General features: G+C 42.2%; 1 protein-coding gene across 8 annotated transcripts in view; it reads left to right on the top strand.

Annotated features, from left to right (window-relative positions):
- The window catches only part of Asph (aspartate beta-hydroxylase), a 205,098-nt gene that overhangs the window by 115,514 nt on the left and 70,195 nt on the right, over window positions 1–19,389 (top strand). For all 8 annotated transcript variants that reach the window (XM_021659816.2, XM_021659815.2, XM_060385967.1 and 5 more), the window contains 2 exons: window positions 14,040–14,125; window positions 17,346–17,432. In XM_021659816.2, coding sequence (XP_021515491.2) covers window positions 14,040–14,125; window positions 17,346–17,432 — 173 coding nt within the window. The remainder of the gene's footprint in view (window positions 1–14,039; window positions 14,126–17,345; window positions 17,433–19,389) is intronic.

The following is a 19,389-nucleotide window of genomic DNA, read 5'->3' as shown; positions in this document are numbered from 1 at the left end:
AACAGAGTCCTGGCTGTCCTGGACTCACTTGTAGACCAGACTGGCCTTGGATTCACAGAGATCCATCTGCCTCTGCCTTCCGAGTGCTGAGATTAAAAGACATTTGCCACCATGCCCAGCTTTTGTTGAGTTTTTAGGATCAAGCGTGAGTCTGACCATGGCTTTGGGTGTTGAGAACCTCACAGAAAGTATTAACCTGTCCAGCCTTTAATGTAGCCATTTCTTCTCCCCCTCATGAGCACTTTAGTTTCTGCTATTTGTGTGAAATCCTTGATGTAAAAGGGGAGAATCGTTGCCATGAGACACAAAGGATCTTTGAGCAGAGCTGGAGTCTCTGGTCGACCCCTTCCTTTTTTGTCCTTTGACTCTGAACACATCACTCATGCTCAAGCAACCTTTCTTTTTCCACATGTAAAGTAATACATGTTCTTGCAGTTTTTGTATATGGTACATGATTGTATTGCCTTGTTCCTGGTGCCTTGATCCTCAGATGTGATCGACTCTTACCATCCCTTTCCCTGCAATGGATTTAAAACCAAACTAAACCAAACCAAACCAAACCAAAACCAAGATGCCTAGAGGTGGCACAGTGGTAAATATCTCTAATTCCAGGACTTGAAAGATAGAGAGCTAAAAGTACCGGAAGTTCAAGGTCATTCCTTGGTTCTGCATCAAGTTTCAGACCAGCCTAAGCTATGAGAAATCCAGCTTCAAACAAAAACAACAACAAAAATGTAGTTTTAAATAAAATCCGCATGATCTCCAAATTCAGGTGCTATAGAAAAGAATTCTAATACTCTGTTTTATTTGTTCCTTTTTCCACAAGGCTCTCGATGAGTGTGATAAACTATTGACGTGACAGCCTAGTGTTCTTAATGTCTTAATTGCAAGAGAAGGATGCTAATTCTCCGGGGCTGGTTCTCTCTGAAGTGTGTTTTTCTGGAAAGTGAACATCAACAAGCTGGATGGAGTGTGAGCATGTTGGGGAGCCATCAGAGGAGGGCTTGTGGTAGCAGCTCATTAAATAAATAGCAAGTTAAGTTTTCTTTCTACCTTGGCTGTTAAAGTGGAGTTTGAAAACAGCCAAATGCTGTTAGTTTGAAAAAGCTAAATGCTTAAGGGATTGATCGTAAGACTCACTAGTGCCATTAATTTCCATGTATGCTTTAGATTGCTGTGGTGAAATAATGTATTCAGCAAAGAAGCAAGTTCCTGCTTCCTCCCATGAGTCTCCTTGATTGTGCAATTGATATCACATTCTTTAATTAAACTTGTCCAAAGATAGGATCAGCTAAAGTGTTTACTGTATAAATAGTTTTCATTCCCAGTGTGCAAGCTTAAAGCCATGGTATAAAGAGCTTGCCATCTGTTAAAAACCAAAACATGTGGTGTGCTGTTGCATAAAAATAAACCACACATTATTCATATAAAGCACCACAGCATAGTATATCTTTGGGGATGACAATAATCTGTGATATTTTGGAATGTCACCACCTTCTCTGTAAGTGACAGTATGTTCAGTAATGCGTTATGAAAACAACGTGACTGTGAAGAAGCATAGGAAAGTGAGTTTTATTTTCAAACTTGTTTTTCTTCCCTTGATCTCTTTCTTTCTTAACATTTGGTCATTCATTTATGCCAGAAATGTAATCAATCCTCTCCCCTCACTGCCATCCTTTTGGCCCGAGATTTCACCTGTGGTCATCATAGCTCAAGGATCTGTCTACTACTACATTTTTTCCACTTGTGCATGTACCGGGAATGCTTCAAGCTGGTCCTTTATGGTCACCATTAAAGCCATATACCACAGTAGTGACTGCAGAACGTCTTCCTTCTCTGGGGAAGGAAGGAAGCAGCAGAGCAATGTGTCATCTGGCTTCAGGCCACCATGTAGCCTTGGCCCTCACTGCCCTTTCCTGGCACCCTGGAAACTCCTCTATGGTCTCTAAAGCCTCGAACTTACCTCCTTTTTATTTGTACCTCCATGCTTCTATTTCACTTTGGAATCAACTTTCCTCCTCACACTCCCAAATTAGATCTATGTCTTGGGACTCCGAAGACTGGATTCTTCCAAGTTTTCTCTAGCACTGACCCATGTTGAAGTAGCTGTCTGTGTGTACGCGAGCTGTAATTGTTATATTGACTCTTCAGTCTCAGCTTGCTCTTGTACCTACTACATATCTCGCCGAAGCATTTGAGTTTGTGTTTATATGTGGACTAGTTTTGAATCTCTCACCCTAACCATCATAAGGCGAGGCCTCAGTAAATATATGCCAGAGTTCTCTGGAGCTGTTCTCAGCATGGCTCAGGATACTGCCATGTCATATACTGGAGTTTCCCACCACACAACAATGGGTACAGGTGTTTAAAGTGATTCGAGGAATCAATCATATATGACAGGATTATGTGAGGAGTTTTGACATTAAGACCAAACCAGTATCATAGTATTTGGACTTCTTAGATTCCACTTCAGAACAACAAAGAAAATAGAAGTTCTTAAGAAAACTGTGGAAACCTAAACACTATCAGGAAAAGTGTTTGTGATAGTCAGAATTATTCTTTTTTATTTCCTTTAAAGATTTATTTATTTATTTGTGTGTGTGTGTGTGTGTGTGTGTGTGTGTGTGTGTGTGTGTATGAGTACGGTTGCCCAAAGAGGGCAAAAGGAAACATTGGATTCCCCAGAGCTGGAGTTACAAGAACAGAAAGTGCTTTTACCTGTTTAGCCACTTCTCCTGCCCCTCAGAATTATTCTGAAATTAAAAAAATGTATATATATATATATATAATTATATTATATTTTACATGTTTATTATAATTTTATTGATGTGTAGTTGTCAGAATAAAGTTCACTAAATGCAGTGTGAAATTTTGATGTGTCAAAGCAAGAAAGTCACTACCATCAAGACAGTAGCCACATCCAGGGACCCAGCAGTTTCCCTGTGCTCTTCCGCAGTCCATCTTCTGCTCCCACATGCCACACAGTCACTGGTCAGCTCAGGTCCCTTCACTTCCTAGGAGCTTGAATTCATGGAATTATAGAGTGTACAGTATTTGAGGGTAGCATTTTATTGAGCAGTTATTGTGAGGTTCATGTAACAGTATGTAGTAATAGCTTATTCCTATTGACAAGCACTCCAGATTTTATTGCTACAATAGCATTTTCAATCCACTTACAGGCATTTGGATTGGTTCCAGCTTTGGGCCATGGCAAATCTATTACGAATATCCACATACAAGTCATTGTTGAAGACACATGCTTTCATTTTCCTTGAGATATACAGGAGTAGAAATTTTGTACTGTATGATGTATGTTTGACTTCTTAAGGAACTCCTATGCTATTCTAAATGGATGTATAAATTAATTTTTATTTTAAGTTTATTTACTTTACATCCCAAGGGTGCCCCCTCCCTCTTCTCCTCCCAGTACCCCCTTTCCCTCCTCCTCTCTTTCCCTCCAGAAAAGGGGAGTCCCTCTACCCTGTATCAACTTTCCCCAGTCAGGTCAAGTCACATCAGGACTGAGCATATCCTCATCCCCTGAGGCCAGGCAAGGCAGCCCTGTCCAGGGGAACTGATCCAAAAGCAGTCAAGAGAGTCCATGTTAGAAACAACCCCCCCACCCCCACTTGCCAGGTCCCCCACATGAGACCAAGCCACCCTTCAGCCACATATGTTCAGAGGGCCGAGGTCTAGACCATTTATGCTCCTTATTTGATGTCTCAGCCTCTGTAAGCACCCAGTGGGTCTGGGTTAGTTGTTTCTGTTGGTCTTCTTATGGGATTTCTGTCCCCTCCAGATTCTTCCATCTTTCCTCCAACACTTCCACAGGACCCTGGAGCTTCGTCCCATGCTTGGATACAAGTCCCAGCATCTGCTTCAAGCTTCTGCTGGCTGGAGTCTCCCAGAGGACTGTCATGTTAGGCTTCTGTCCGGAAGCAGAGCAGAGTATCGTTAATAGTGTCAGGGGCTGGCTCTCTACCATGGGGTGGGTCTAGGTTGGACCAGTTTGGACATTCCCTCAATCAGGTTGGACCATATTGGACATTCCCTCAATCTCTGTTCCCTCTTTATCTCTGCACTTCTTATAGGCAGAGTAATTTTTGGATCAACATTTTTGCATGTGAGTTGTCTTTCCCTTCCTTCCACTAGTCCTTCCTGGCTAGGAGGTGGTCACTTTAGTCTCCATGCCTCCCCCTGTTAGGAGTCTCAGCTAGACTCACACCCATATCTCAAGCCTACCCTTTTGCAGGCCTCCAGCTTGTCAAAGAGATGCCCCCCTCAGTTTCCCTTCTTGTTCCCAGCCCTTTCACTTCCCACCCCCGTTCTCCCCACATCTGATCCCCACCATTGTTTTCTTGATTGTGTGTCGGTTCTTTCCCATCCTTGCCAACATTTGCTACACAGCAACTGCTAGCCATTGCAGCCACTCTCATAGGTCAGTGTTTATTTCTCATTTTCTTAGTGAAACATGATTTTGAACATCTTTTGTCGAACTTTCTCGTATTATTTCCCCTTGGAAGAAATGTTTCATCAAATCTTGCCTAGCTTGTTTTTTAATTTTGAGTTTGGGGATTATGTCATGGTATTTTAAAAAAGATATTATGCAACCTTGTAAGTATTTTCTTCTACTCATTTTTATTGTAATAGTATGATAAATAGCACTAATTGGTTTTCAAATGTTAGACTGGTAGAGTACATTTCCGAGTTAAGCCTTACTGTACATTTTCCTTTATCTGTCTTGTTGGATTGCTTGCCAAGTGTTTGCCAGAATTGTTTACACCTGTTTTGGTAAAGCACAACAGTTTTTAGTGTTGTTTTCATATAAAGTCTGTCTGTTGCTGGTCTCAGGAGTAATGCCGGCTTGCGGTATAAGTTGAGAAACAGATTGTTTTCTTCAACAATTTATGTTCTATTTCTTCCTGAAATGCTTAGTAAAATTCTCCAATGGAGACTATTGGGCCTAGAATTTTCTCTGTGGGAAGATTTTGAACCACATGTTCAATTTCATTAATTAGTATGTATGTTCTCTTCAATTCTTTTTAACTTACTTTTTAAAGTTGGTGGCTTTCAAAAAAAATTGCTTCATTTTATCTGGTTTGTTTAATTAATTCACATAACATTGTTTTATCTCTTTGTTATCCTCTTAGTAAGGCTGGAATATTTGGAAGAACCTCTTCCCTAATGTTGGTTATTTGTTATTGTTTTCTTGATTCATTAGTGTGTTTATAGCCTGGCTCCATTCGCATCACCTTCTGTTTCCTTCTGGCAGAAATTCACTCTCCATCATTATTTTTGTTTTCTTAACTATGACCTGTCTGCTTTGTCTGCTTTTAGGATTCTCTTTTTAAAACTGGTTTGAGAAACTTGATCTGGGCTCCCTCACAGTCACTGCCTTTTGTTGCCATATGTACAGTTTCTAGGAAACCATTGTCTCATGTATTATACGAAATATTTAAAGCACTGTCATCATATTTAACCATATCTTTGGTATTGGAAGGAAACATTCCCTTCGACTGTACTGTTATCTTCAGCACTTCTGTCTAGAATAGTAATGGCTTGCTTCTACATTGTATCAAATTACAGTTTTAACTCTCTGATTCTAGTATAAACTAAAATCCTATTTGTTTATAATGAGAAATATACCACTTAAGCACATGATTTTTTTCCTATTTGTGTAACTACCAGAAATCAAATTTTATCCTCTTTCTGTTGCCCCCCAAAAGGGTGAGCATTTCTCATCCTCTGGAGACCAGGATGGTCTCAGCTGAGTGGCTTGCTGAAGGTGTGTGGTCATCCTCTCTTGTCAAGCGTTGCTCCTAAAGCCAAGATTAATAACTTCTGAAATATCAGGCGTTCATATTTAGTTTCGGGGACAAATTTAAAAGGCTCCCCTGAGATCTCTCCTATTCTGGTCATCAGATTTGTTGTAGAGATTGATAGTGATATCTCCTCTGATATACATTAAAGTAGGAATCCCACGCAACTTCTATCTTTAAAGTATGTGATAATTAAAGCGAATCATTGTTATGCTGTTAAACACTTATCAGAACCTGTTGATAGCAAGGCGATTCAGTGAAATGTAAGCACTAAAAACTGTCTTGTAAATCCCTAACTTGTTATTGGTGTAAACATTCCGCCCTGTCTGTAGACGTATCAGAGATGTTGTGCCTCAGAGGCACTTGCTGTTTACCCACTATGGGTGTCTGGGAGTCTCTGCTTATTTTAGGTTCTCCCAGAGATGCTGGTGCCAGCCAGGCTTGAACATTATAGAAAGGGCCTTGTTTTGACATTAGTGGGTAATCATTGTTTCACAGAAACGAAGCTTTCAAAGAAAGATGTCAAGTACCTTTAAGCATCATTAAAAAAAAAATAATGCAGTTTTGTAGATCATTTTCTGACAGTTTTTTACATACATTTCTGCTCCTTGAAAGTGGATGTTGTACAGAACTTCATGGCCGGTAATTAGGGACTACCAGTCTTTGTAGTAACGTTTTGGGGGTTGTTAGTATGGGTAACCCTATGCGTTTTACCCACCTAGAATTCTATCTGAACTTGTACAGAAAAGTCCGCTGGCTTTTCTGCCTTCCTTACATTTAATGTGTAGGTTTGTGTTTGCTGCTGAGCATTTTGCTGATCCTGCCGCCCTCACCCTTATTTGCTTGCTGAGGATGGGACCCATACTTTCCCTGTGCTGAGCATGTGATTCCCCTCCCCCTGGAGCTGCACTTCTAGCTTCTGCTTTTTGTTGCTTAGCAGCTACTCAGTTAATGGTTAGGGAACCAGAGGGCCAAGGATGTCAGTCCTGTGTCTGGAGTTAAGCCTGTGTTGAGATCCTTCCTCCTGAGCAGTGCCCATGGAGATGACATTCATAATGACTGTGCGTGAGAGTATGGACTGCCTTGGCACTGATGGGGTTTCAGTAATGTCTAAAAAAACACATCACTTAGTGTCTAAAATTTCTAATCTAACATATGGGGTCACATCTGTTAAAGGATTATTACTGTAGAAGGGGAATGATGTATAATTTATTAAAATAACCCTATGGGGAGACAGCCCACTCCATTTAATGAACTGAAATACTTGCTGCCTCCACGAAGTGCTCCCAGCTGAATCTCGCAGTAGTTCCATCGAGGGGGCAGATGAAAACAATTGCCCTTTATATAATGTTTACTGTGTTGTATTAGTTAGTGTCTCTTAGCTGAAAAAATATTTATGTTCACTGTTCAGGGTAAGCTTTGAATATTGGACTCCCGCTGGTTTGTAGTTGGTATTTAATTTTGAGGAGAACAAAGGTCCATTATTCCTCCACTGTAGGAGGCAAGGAAGGGGCCACTGTCCACCCTTCCCCTCACACTGCCGCAGAGGGCTGGCAGGCTAGACCACTCATACTTATGAAGTGTGTGGCCTTAGAGAATGAAGCCTCATAAAGGGTTACTTTTGGATCAAATACATTAATTTTTCTTTCGCACACACCCGTAGTACAAACGGAGGCTCCTGCCAGGAGCACTTCCGTGACTGCCCAGTGACTGGGTTTCCCAGCAGCAGAGAACTTGTCTGTCTCTCGATGTACTAGCAAACTGATTGCGGAAACAGTGGGAGGCTTAGCAGTGGGGAACACCTTGTACAATTCCCACCTTTAAATGAAAGAGAAAATAGCTGAGGGCTCCGGCCCACATCCCCTGCCGGTCTCATCAGAACACTGGTGGATGCAGGCGCGCTCGTCCTGTGCTCAGCAGATAGATTTTCATCAAAAACTCTAGCATGGGACTCTTTAGGGGTCTGCGCCATTGTTTTCTTGTCCTTCTCACCTGTCTTAATTGTTGTCCTGTGCTGAAATGTACCAGTGATTTTTGTTTTAAAAACATCAGGTGTAGCTTCTTATTTTCACTTAGGAAGGTTAAAATGTTTAGTAGGATTTGTCTTAATTGCTAATCACGTGACTGTTGGCTTCATCCTACATCTCAGGCAGAGAGCATGTTTTTCTCGGATACCACAGCATAATCTCGTATTTCTTTCCCCAAAATTATTTTGCTTTTCAAATTGATTAATTAAATTTGATGGATTCACATCAGATTCTACCCTTGATAACTACTGTAATAAACGCCTGTCAACACTGTTCTGCATGTTTCTGATGAATACCTGTAGTTGTTGAATATTCTTTACCTAAAATATCTGGAATTAGAAATGCTTTTGATTTCCAAAGCTTGGGAATATTTATATATTCACAGTGAGCTGCCTTGAGGATGAGGCATAAGCCTTGTCATGCAATTCTTCTATGTTTCATATAAACTTGATTCATATAGACTGAAGTTAATTTTTTTTATATTCTGATGGTTAGCCTCAACTGTCCATACTAATGAGATATAATCACCTGGGATACAAGCCTCAGGGGTTTTATCTTGATTACTTTAATTGATATAGGAAGACTCACCCATGGGTGGCACCATTCCCTAGGCCATTTTCCTGGACTGTATATGAAGGAAAAAGTAAGCTGAGAACAGGCATCTGTCATGTCTTGGGTGCAACTATGTGCCTCAAGCTCTTTACACCATAATATGGTGCTTCCTTATGATGAAACCTTGAATTGTGTATCAAAATAAATGTCTCCATCTTTGAGTTGATTTTGTCAGGATATTTGTATCATACTAACAGGAAAAGTAAATAAGACATACATATTAAATAATATTTTTTTCTGCATGAAATAAAGTTTGTATGGATTGAAGTATCAGATTTTTTATATTTTATTTTTATTAATTAGAAGAGTTTATTCACTTTGTATCCCACCTGTAGCTCCCTTCCTCGTCCCCTCCTAATCTGACCCTCTCTCCCTTGTCTCCACCCATGCTCTCTCCCAGTCCACTGATAGGGGAGGTCCCCCTCCCCTGCTCTGTGACCCTAGCCTATCAGGTCTCATCAGGACTGGCTGCATTGTCTTCTTCTATGGCCTGGTAAGGCTGCTCCCTGCTTAGGGGGAGGTGATCAAAGAGCAGGCCATTGAGTTCATGTCAGAGACAGTCCCTGTTCCTTTTACTAGGGAACCCACTTGGAGACTGAGTTGCCATGGGCTACATCTGTGCAGGGGTTGTAGGTTATCTCTGTGCATGGTCCTTGGTTGGAGTATCAGTCTCAGAAAACATCAGATTTTTAGTAACATGTGCTATCCAGAAAGTTTTGAACTTCTGAGCATGTTACTAAAATTTCTTCCCTGAGGGAGACGAAAACAACTAGTAACCCTTTTTGTAAGGTCCTAACAACAAACCAAGTTGTGGTTTCACTGGAGTTCACCTGGAGGAACTAGCGAGATATTTAGGCTTACTTAGAGCAGTGGGTGAGGGGTTAGATGCAAGAGCATGGATGGCCCTAGAGAATCCACACTGGAAGGCCTGTACACGGCAGGGATGATAGCTTTCCTGTGCCCATGTATTTGGAATCCACTCCGCTCATCCTTCCCCATCTAGATCCTCTAGCCCCTCCCAGAGATCCTTAGCCACATGCAATCAGTATAGAATCACATGCAGTTTGTCGTGTGTATGTGCGTGCATGCGTGCATGTGTCTGGAACTCCGGTGAGGGTTCCACGACCCAACCTGCCCTCTTCTGTCCTTCCAACAAATCCAGCTATGCTGCTCTTTGGCAAGCAAGGCAACCTGCACTAAGAGAAGATGGCAGCTGTAGGGCAGCCCAATACAACAGAGCATTTCAGATTTGCATTTTGTTTGTTTGTTTGTTTCTTTCTTTCTTTCTTTTTTTTTTTTTATTAGGGGAAGATGTCATGCCATAGCACACATACAGAGGTCAGAGGACAGTTTCCAGAAGTCATTTCTCTTCTTCTATTGATTGACTTCTGTGGCTCAAACTCAGGTTTCGTAGCAAGTACTCTCAAGGGCCATCTCATATGCCTAGACTGGAATTTAGGATTAGGGATTCTCAAAGAGTAATAGGGGTTGGGGAGCAAAAGAAGTGCAATGTGGCTCCACAGATATAGTATGGGTCAAAAGAGTCTCCTAAGCCTCTACAAGAGAAGTGTTTGACCATGGAGCCAACCTGAAATTTTAAAAAAATTACTCATTTACTAATTTAATAAGAGAGCTCAGACAGTAATAAATTTACTAATAAGAGAGCTCAGACTGTGATAAATTTACTAAGAAGATGGCTCACACAGATTTCCCCCTGAATTAAAAAGCGGAATTTTAAAGTACATTAAGAAGCCGTATGCAGAACTTGTACTAGTGTTGGTGCGGTGCTTGATGACCATGGCCCTCCTCCCCGTGGCAGACTGGCAGGGGCAGGTACCCACACTGCACAGCTGCAGACTTGGAGGCTTAGAAGATGTTTCAAAACACCCGCAGGTGGCAGCACTGAGGCTCACACTTTCATCTTTCTACTGAGGCAAGGTGTGTTAGCAGAATGTAACTGGCTGCTTTAGACACAAAATGAAGGAAAATTACTGTGGGTTTTAAACGGCCTTTATCTCTAGAGACAGTAATACAAAGTTGTTAGTTCCTTTGTAGAATGTACTACTTACACTAATACTTAATTCCACTCTGCCATCATGATCAAAGCGAATGAACAACCCACTTTCCCAATGTCTGGGCCAGATGCCAGAGAGAGGAAGCGAGTGTAAAGAGTGTTGGCATTGCAGTCTACTGGGGACAACCTGAAACCCAGTCCTGGCTCCTGATGTTTACACAATATGTATCTTGGATAAGGGATACATGCTTAACCAATTAAGTGCTCAATAAATGCCAACTATGTAGCCACAATGGATTTCCCTGGTGTACTAACCTGCACCTGTAAACCTGAGGACTTGGGAGGCTGAGGTAGGATGATCATCTGAGTCAGCAAGTTCGAGGCTGGTCTAAAGAACACAGTGAGACCTTTGTTTCATAAACAAAACAAAAAGAATTTGAGAGGCCCAGAGCATGGCTCAGTTAGTAGAGTGCTTGCCTAGCATGGGAGAAGCCGTGGGTTCAATCTTGATCCCTGTGGTTTGTAAAACCTGGCTTGGTAACTCGTGTCTGTAATGATTCCTATAATGGAAGCAAGAGGATCGAGGTCATTTTCATGTCCATGGTGAAATCAAAGCCAACCTGAACTACGTGAGTCTATGTTCAATAATGAGATAGAGGGAGGAGAAAGGGAGAGAGAGAGGGGGAGGAAAGGAGGGAGAGAGGGTAGCCATGTTCTACTGAAAACGGCTGAACTTTGCAAACCAAGAACCTCCTGGTTAGCCATGCCTACATCCTATTAAATGCACTAAAAACTTAGAATAAGACATGTGAAATACATACCAGTGCTCTCTCCATGGTATGTTCTATGAGAAATAGCTTGAGCCTTGATTGCTTCTTTTCCTTGTCTTCCTCCTCTGTCCTTCCCATTATGGTCCACTGAACAATTTGGATTAGATATTCTTTAAAGTCTTGTATTCAGTTCATTGTGTATCTTAGCTTAGAACTGTAGCTTTTATTTTAAGGATGTGAATATGCCTAAATTGCAAAGTGATGCTGCTGTCATCCCTTCTAGGATGTCTTGATTTGTTCACGCATTCATACTTTCAGAAACAGTTCTTGAGGATTTCCATATGGTGTATATGTATATATGATATATATGAATTAGATGATTTTCATGTATAAATTTGTGTCCAGTCACCAAGATAATGTATTTTATGTTCGTAGGGATTTAAAAATTCAGTATTTTTAAAATCTGAAAGTCTTCTTATTCTAAGTATTTTGTACAGTAAACCTGTATTCACTTTTCTCAAATTCAGCTTTCCCCTTAATGCCTTTCTCACTTGCTATGGTTTGCCAAAGGCTAGGTATTAAAGTCTTTGTCTCAAGCTCCTGGTACTGCTGGGAAAGGAAAGAGCTCTTAAGAGGTGGAGCCTAGTGGAAGAACCTTAGCTCACTGTGGGCGAGTCTTTGGAGGATACTGGCATCCCAGCCCCTCCTCATCCACTTTTGCTTTCTTGTTGCCTATTCCTCTTTGTGCATAGTGTCGCGGCATGCTGCTTCAGCCCAGGACCAAAATCAATTGAGCATGGACGTAGGCCTCAAAAAACTTAGGCCAAAAGTAACCTTCTCCTTTCATAAGTGGATTTTCTGGTTTATTGTTACAGCAATGGAAAGCTAGTTTCATAGAAGACTCTAGCTTCCTTGGGAAAATTCCTGTTGAATTCCAAACACAATCATAGTATTTAGAGGGTGAGGACTTTGAATTTTTCTCCACTTAGTGACTAATGCAAGATAGTGTCTGCTTTGGAGCCGCGAACTTCTTGAAAGGCATGATGTCATTTTCCATGGGTAGGATTGGCATTGGTTGACATTTGAAGGAATCAGGGCTTTGTTTTGGGTGTTCTGGGATCTACAAGATTGCTTTGAGTAATACAGTAGCAAGAACAAGCTATGTTTCAGAAAGATCCTCAGAATCATATGCCACTGTAGGCAAAGAAAATGAGTAGAAAAGGGTTAATTTTCTTATGTTTTTATTGGAGAAATTGTTTTGCTTGCTGTTTTGCGTGGAGCAGATCAAGTAAAATGTGAAGATGCTGGGTGTTTTGTTGGTGGCCAGCTTCTGTTGTGTACCACACTCTCAAACAGGAGGGTGACAACGTCATGACTAGCCTGGGATGTAGCATGAGTTCAAATTCAGCTTTGGAGAATTTAATGAGACCCTACCTCAAGATAGAAAGTAAAAAGAGAGATTGGAATACAGCTTAGTGGTAGAGCATGTTCATAGCATGTGTTTGTCTTGGGCTTCAATCCCTAGACCAACAACCTTATTAAATGTTGTTGGAGCCCAAGAACAGCTAGCAAGTGAGGCACAAAGAAGAGTCATTTTTCAGGTGGAGGACAAGGGTATGTGGGTATATGCATGGAATCCTGGGAAGCAGTCTCTCTTGCTTTGTCCCAGAATAAAATAAAGGTTAATATGTTTATAAGTTTAATGTAAAAAAAAATCATTGAATTCATCTTTGGATTGTTGTCTTTTATCCTATTGTGCCACGATCTGAAAGCTTCGGTTTTACCCTTCAAGCTTCTGGGTTTGGCAGGCTGGGTTCTTGGGGAATCTTGTGCACCTGAGTTTTCCAGGGGTGCTACTGAGGAGGAGGAGTGTGTACCAGCCGACCTGCCCTCAGTCTTGCAGAGTGTGGCGTCCTTTTAGGGGAAGGGCTTTGCTTTGCATTAGGCCCCAAACCACTGGCCAAATAAGTGATAAGACTCAGCTTTGGCTTAAGACATGATGCAGCCCTGCTGGAGTGTCTGATTTGGGCTAAGAAAGTACAGGAGGAATATGATAATAGAAGTCAGATGGGGGAAGGACCAGCAAAGAGACATGTGCATGGTGGAGAACAGGTAGGGAAGAAGTGAAAGCCTCAGGAAGAAGCAAGAGGTGGGGAGAGAGCTAGCAAACTGAGCAACATTGGGAGGCTTTGCCAGTCACATGGCTTTAGTGAAAGCATAGTAGTATTTTCAACTGAGAAACATAAGAAAAGTCATTTTATCTAGAAATTGGCATAAGAAATGGTGCTAAGAATAAGAAGGGAGCCTGCCGTGTTCTCATTTAGCAGAAACACAGAATCTATGGGGATGGCTATGACTCATAGGTCTTTCTGTCAAATATGAGTGTGGATCACGGCATCCCAAAGTAATGACAACATTAGGACAAAGACAGCTGGCTTCCAATCACCAGAATGGGTCTAATAACATTAAGGGGATTGTAAGCAACCAGGAGAATGAGGAAGTGAGCACTCACTGTTAGAAAGGTTGACCTACTGACTTCTTCAAAATGGTGTCCACGTTCGGTTTGTGCAACAGCAGTTTCTGTGCCATGTGGTGCACGGTAGCTCACAGGTTGGCAGAGTCTTCCTCGGTATTACCGGCTCCGTGCTCACTGGTTGAAAGGGAACTGGAATATTCTTGTTCTCATAGTTTCATGCTAGATAACAACACCAACCTGGTTTCTCAGCCTTATTTTTGGCTACTGCCTTGACGAAAAGCAAGTTAAATAGAAAACCCCTCTCTTTTTTTTCTCTCTCAGTTAAGAAAAAGAAGCCTAAACTTCTGAACAAATTTGACAAAACGATTAAAGCTGAACTTGACGCTGCAGAAAAGCTCCGGAAAAGAGTAGGTTGCTGCTTTTTGTTTTCCTCAAAAATGTGTAATGGTTTCATTGTTAAAAGCTTGAGAATTGCAGGTTTGTGAACAGTGTAAAAACAATGACAACAACAATAGTAAATGTCAAAGAAACAATCCTTGACATCTCTGGACACCTCAACACATTTCTATGTGAGCTGAATCGCGTGGGACAAAACTGCACCCAAGGGACGCAGAAGAAGAGAACAAACCACAGAACCTCTGGCTTGGTGCTGGCACAACTCCATTGAGTTCTAATTACTTGGATTCCATAACCGCTTGGTCACTGCAGGCTTCAGTTTTCTCATTTATTAAAATGAAAGTGTTATGTGTTAGTCCTAAATCCCTCTTGCTTTTTGTAAAACTGAGAAAGAAAAAAAAAATTATCACTGCCAAGTGCCACCGTACTACCATCGTTAAATCTGTAGCACATTAGTGCAGACACAAAGAGTCTCAGCTAGCACCTGTGGCCATGAAATGGCGCACACAGGCTTAGCATGAAATGGCGCACACAGGCTTAGCATTCTCCTTGCTCAGGTAAAGCTCGTGACAACTTTGCTCTATCACCAAGTAATTGAAATGTTCTTCTTTCTCACTACATGGCTCAGCTCTTGAAAACCATGAATTGACATTATATGGAAATCTTTATCTCCCTTAGCTTGGTCATAGTCATTTAATATAATAATATCATAGTCCACAAATGTATTTATTATATTGTGGTAGGATCTGTAACTAACTGCTCACTTTTCTTAGGAATTTCGTTTTGATTTTTGGGCCTGTGATGATCATTGGTTTTGCTGTTGTGTGCTTTTCTATTGATCAGCCATTAGCTACAAAGACATAGACAAAAAGCATGCAAGCAAGGAAACAGCAATAAGAGAAATGTGCAAGTTAGGAACGGGAGTGGGATACGTTTGCACTTCTGACCTGTTTATTGGAAGAGGCAGAAAGAGCCTCTGTAACCAGCATTAGACAGGACTCCACAGCTGAGGTTTGGTCAACCCTGGTCACCAGCAGATAGAAACAAGGCCTCCAGGGGATCCTACACAGAGGATGCTTCACTGCACCTAGATTTTATCAGATAAAAGGATTTCTTCTGCATCTACCTTGTTTCACTTCATAAATAAAGCAAATCCACCTATGGGTTTTTGTTGTTTGTTTTTGTTTTTATGTGTATGTTTATGTGTTGGTGAGTGTGAGAGGTGGGAAGATTTGCATTTCTTTCTCTTTCTCTCTTTTTTCCCCGAGACAGGGTTTCTGTGTCTAGGCTTGGCTGTCCTGGACTCACTTTGTAGACCAGGCTGGCTTTGAACTCACAGAGATCCTCCTGCCTCTACCTCCCTGCGTAGATCCTCCATGCCTCTGGGATCAGAGGCATGCACCACCATACCCAGTGGGATTTGTATTTTTTTTTTTAACCCAAATGAATCAGGGATCCTCTTTGCTTATCTCGCTGTGTTTCCTTCATATTCTCTGCTCTAGATCATGCGTGTAAACATGAAGGAAGCTGCAAGTACAGGTATCTTTTGGGCTAAAATATCAATAAAGGACTTTAAAGAAGGAGTTCTCTTTGCTTATCACGAACGATAAACATGGACTGGGATACCAGGGAGCTCATAAGTCAGCGGGCTTTCAAGGGCTGGCCCTGTCCAGGGGGTGTCCTCCAGTCTTGCTCATTTGGAGAAATTATGGTGCTTTCCTCTAGGAGCACTGTGAGCCTGCAACAGGACCGATCAGAGGAAGGAACGGCAGCTACACGTGCACTTCTGCTCTAGAGACGTGTTATGACAGAACCCCCAACATAATTAAGTCTTGTACATGACTGATTTCACAGCTGGAGTTTCCAAAGGGCACCACTCAGCATACAGGAATGCTTGAGAACTGTGCTGGGCCCCGACAGCTAGTGCAGCCTCATCCGTGTCACACATCTGGATTCTGCGCCTTGGGGACGCGTGTGCTTCCTTTTGCTATAAACTTTGTCATGAATCTTGGTGCCCCTTGTTTTTGGTCTGTTAGTGGCACACTTGGCAGGATGGCCAAAAAAGTGGCTGTGGCAATTTAATGTTGAATATGAAATAAGCTAAAGAAGGCCCACCAAAAGGTAACCAAATTCAAATCAAAGTTCATTACTTGAAAAAATGTGATGATTTTAAGAATCTACGTGGAAATATTATATTATACTCTCCACTTAGTCCCTAAGAAATGTAGTCCCTGACACTGGCACACTGAAAAATGACCTCCCTGTTTCCTGGCTGTTGTCTTGGCAACATCTTAAAAATGGGGCTTTCTCAGTGTAATGTTCATGGACTATCTAGAAAGGACTGGAATGGGCCATTTCCAGCAAGGTAAACAGAGATTTGGTCCAGACAGAAGAAAAAAACAAGCGTGTGTGTGTGTGTGTGTGTGTGTGTGTGTGTGTGTGTGTGTGTGTATGACGATATGAAGCTAGAAGAAGAGATTAAAGCAATGCAGTCATGGGCCAAGGGATGCCGACCACATTGGAAGCTCGCTTGGCATGCACTTAGTCTCTCATGGAGCTTTTCTGACACCTTGATTCCAACATCATGAAACGGGTTTCAGCCTTTAGTTCTCCAGCCATGAAATTTGTTGTAATTTGTTACATCCCCCATAGGAAATGGATGGTATTTATTTTTAAAGAACCGTCGAGGAGGCACTTAAGAGCTCATGCGTGCCTCGGAGGCAGCCATGTGTTCCACTCAGCCAGATGAGCCAAATCAACCCTGACTTCTGCCAGAGACCAGCACCATGGCCAAGCGGCCCTTGCGGCCTCCTTGTTTATTCTTCCTCCTTCTCAGACACTGCAAAGCCATGGTGACGCCTCATTGCCTCTGACAGGCCCAAGGCATCCTACTGCAAACGGTGTTGGCCCCCACATGTAACTTAAATATCTTCATTAAGAAAACATGTGGGGACTCTATAGATTGAGGGGAAAAATGTGGTCATCTTCAACGAAATTCATTTTTCATCATTATCAGCACACATCACTTTAAAAATTAAGAGATAACACTCATTACAGTTTCATGTTTGTTACTTAACACAGCTTGTTGTTTTTTTTAAAGGAGGCAACTCCGTTTAGCATTCAAGGAAGAATTCTAAAAGATTCTGACTAATCATTTGGTGACTATTAAATAACAAAACTGAATATCATTAATCAACGGGATTGTATTTATGAGTTGTGCTTCTCTAACAGGGTAAAACTGAAGAAGCAGTGAACGCATTTGAAGAACTGGTTCGAAAGTACCCTCAGAGCCCACGAGCGAGATACGGCAAAGCACAGGTACCTAGGCCCAACTCACCAAAACACTTTGCTGGAGTTCACACGTTCTGTGTAATCTAGTTTTTTATTCTCTTGTGTTTGCTTTTCTTTTTTATCTGCGCCTCTTATAATTTCTAGATAGTCAGTTTCCTAAGTATATGCATACACTTGGGACCATGGGTGGCATTTTAATTAAGGCAGTTTTCAGTACTGGATGCTGCCGACTCCAGAAACATCCAGAGAACTTGTCTCTGGCTTTGCAAAGAAAATAAAGTGGGAGGACACCTTTGCCATTGGTCCGGTGTCACCCCTAACTCCCTTCCGTTTGAATTTTCTCATGGTTTTGATTTCAGGCTCCTTGGAGCTTTGGGTCTTGGAGCTTTGTGTGTGTGACTGAAGAGTATAACTCTGCCTTGGAAAGACCTTTTAAGACTGTGACTTGGACAGCACTTTGTTTCTTTGCAGTTTCCTTGACTAGACACATTTCTTACCAGGCACCTCCCTCCTCATTTCTTTCCCCATCAGCTCCTCTTCTATGTTTCAACTGCTGTCACAAGGTTTGGAAAGACAGGAAGCGGGTACCCTGTGCCCTCCCATGGGAAAGATGGCAGCAATGCAAGGCAGACCGGGAAGGAAAGTTTAACATGATCTTTTGGGGCTTTCCCATGAGAGAAGTCAGGTGAGGTAGGATGGGGAGTGCAGGATTGCCTGGCTTGAACTGCACTGTCAAGGTTGGGGCCACAGGAATGGCTTCTAGTTGCTGAGCATCTGACCCCGGGGTGACTAAGGCAAAGGATGTCACCTCCTGCGCAGCAGGGCTAGAGAGAGGAGGCCGGGCTCTGGGCTGCATGGTCTGCATATGAAGCCTTGTTTGCTCTCCTGCCGTCTCTCAGATAGCAAGCCCTAGAAGTTTTCTGAGGTGTCGACCGTTCTAATATACAGACAACATGAAAATGTTTCCAGTGTAATATAAGGGAGATCTGAGGGCTACTTAACTCCAGGTAATGTAGTGAGAGCCCACTGTGTCAGGTCCTGTTAGGAACTAGATATAGATCCATCAGCAAAAATGTACTCACAAAGCTCCACTGTGAAGGAAAGAGATTGCATAAGATAAGGAAGTAGCAAGCACAGACCTTCGAGTGGTGACTGAGGAGAATAAAAAGAAACAGGGAATGGACACTAGCTATGTTGAGGGTGTCAATGATGGTAAAGAAATGGTCACCAGGAAGGTAACATTTGAATAAACCCTTGAAAGTTTTTATAAATGAACACATTGTTGACTCTTACAAGGCACTGAAAATAAATACATTAGATCATGTCACCTAACAGTGTACGCTGTAAGCAAGGGAAGAGGGCAATGGGGTTCTAAGCGCACACTTGGTTGTAGCTGATGTGTGTGAAGGTGACAGAGAAGACAGCACTTTCTTGAGAGGAGACAGTAGCTAAGTTGTGTCACGGTTGTGGGAGAAGCTGTCCAGGTAGAGGGAACAGATAAAGAGAGACCGTGATTCAGGACAACTATCTTGGCATCAGAAACCTGAACAGAAAGAGAGGCATGCTGGTCAGAAATGGGTTATGAGAGCAGAATCAGATGCACAGAAAGGAGGAGGAAGTTGTAGTGTCAGGTGCATGAGATGCTGGCGGCAGGCATGGTCTGTGGCCTGGCCATGGAGGGAGATAAGGGCAGGGAGAGGTTAGAGATGGCTTTAGATGGAAGGGCCAAAGAAAAAGAATTGGCCGGTGACCTCTGGTTTGCTGTGAACAGCTGAGGAGACGATGATGCCAATTAACCGACCAAGCAGAACCACGGGTTTGACAAGAGGCTGAAATCGGGAGTTTGCTTTTGATCTGGTTTGCAATTGCAGTGGTCATTAGATAGTCCTGTGGCTGCATCAAGGAGACACTGGGTTTATGGAATTTGGAACTCAAGAGTAAAGCCAGAGCTGGTGAGCAAAATTGTCAAGGCCATAAAGCTCCT

Source organism: Meriones unguiculatus, chromosome 6, assembly GCF_030254825.1.
Source record: "Meriones unguiculatus strain TT.TT164.6M chromosome 6, Bangor_MerUng_6.1, whole genome shotgun sequence".
Taxonomy (NCBI): domain Eukaryota; kingdom Metazoa; phylum Chordata; class Mammalia; order Rodentia; family Muridae; genus Meriones; species Meriones unguiculatus.
This window is presented reverse-complemented; position numbering and strand designations above follow the sequence as displayed.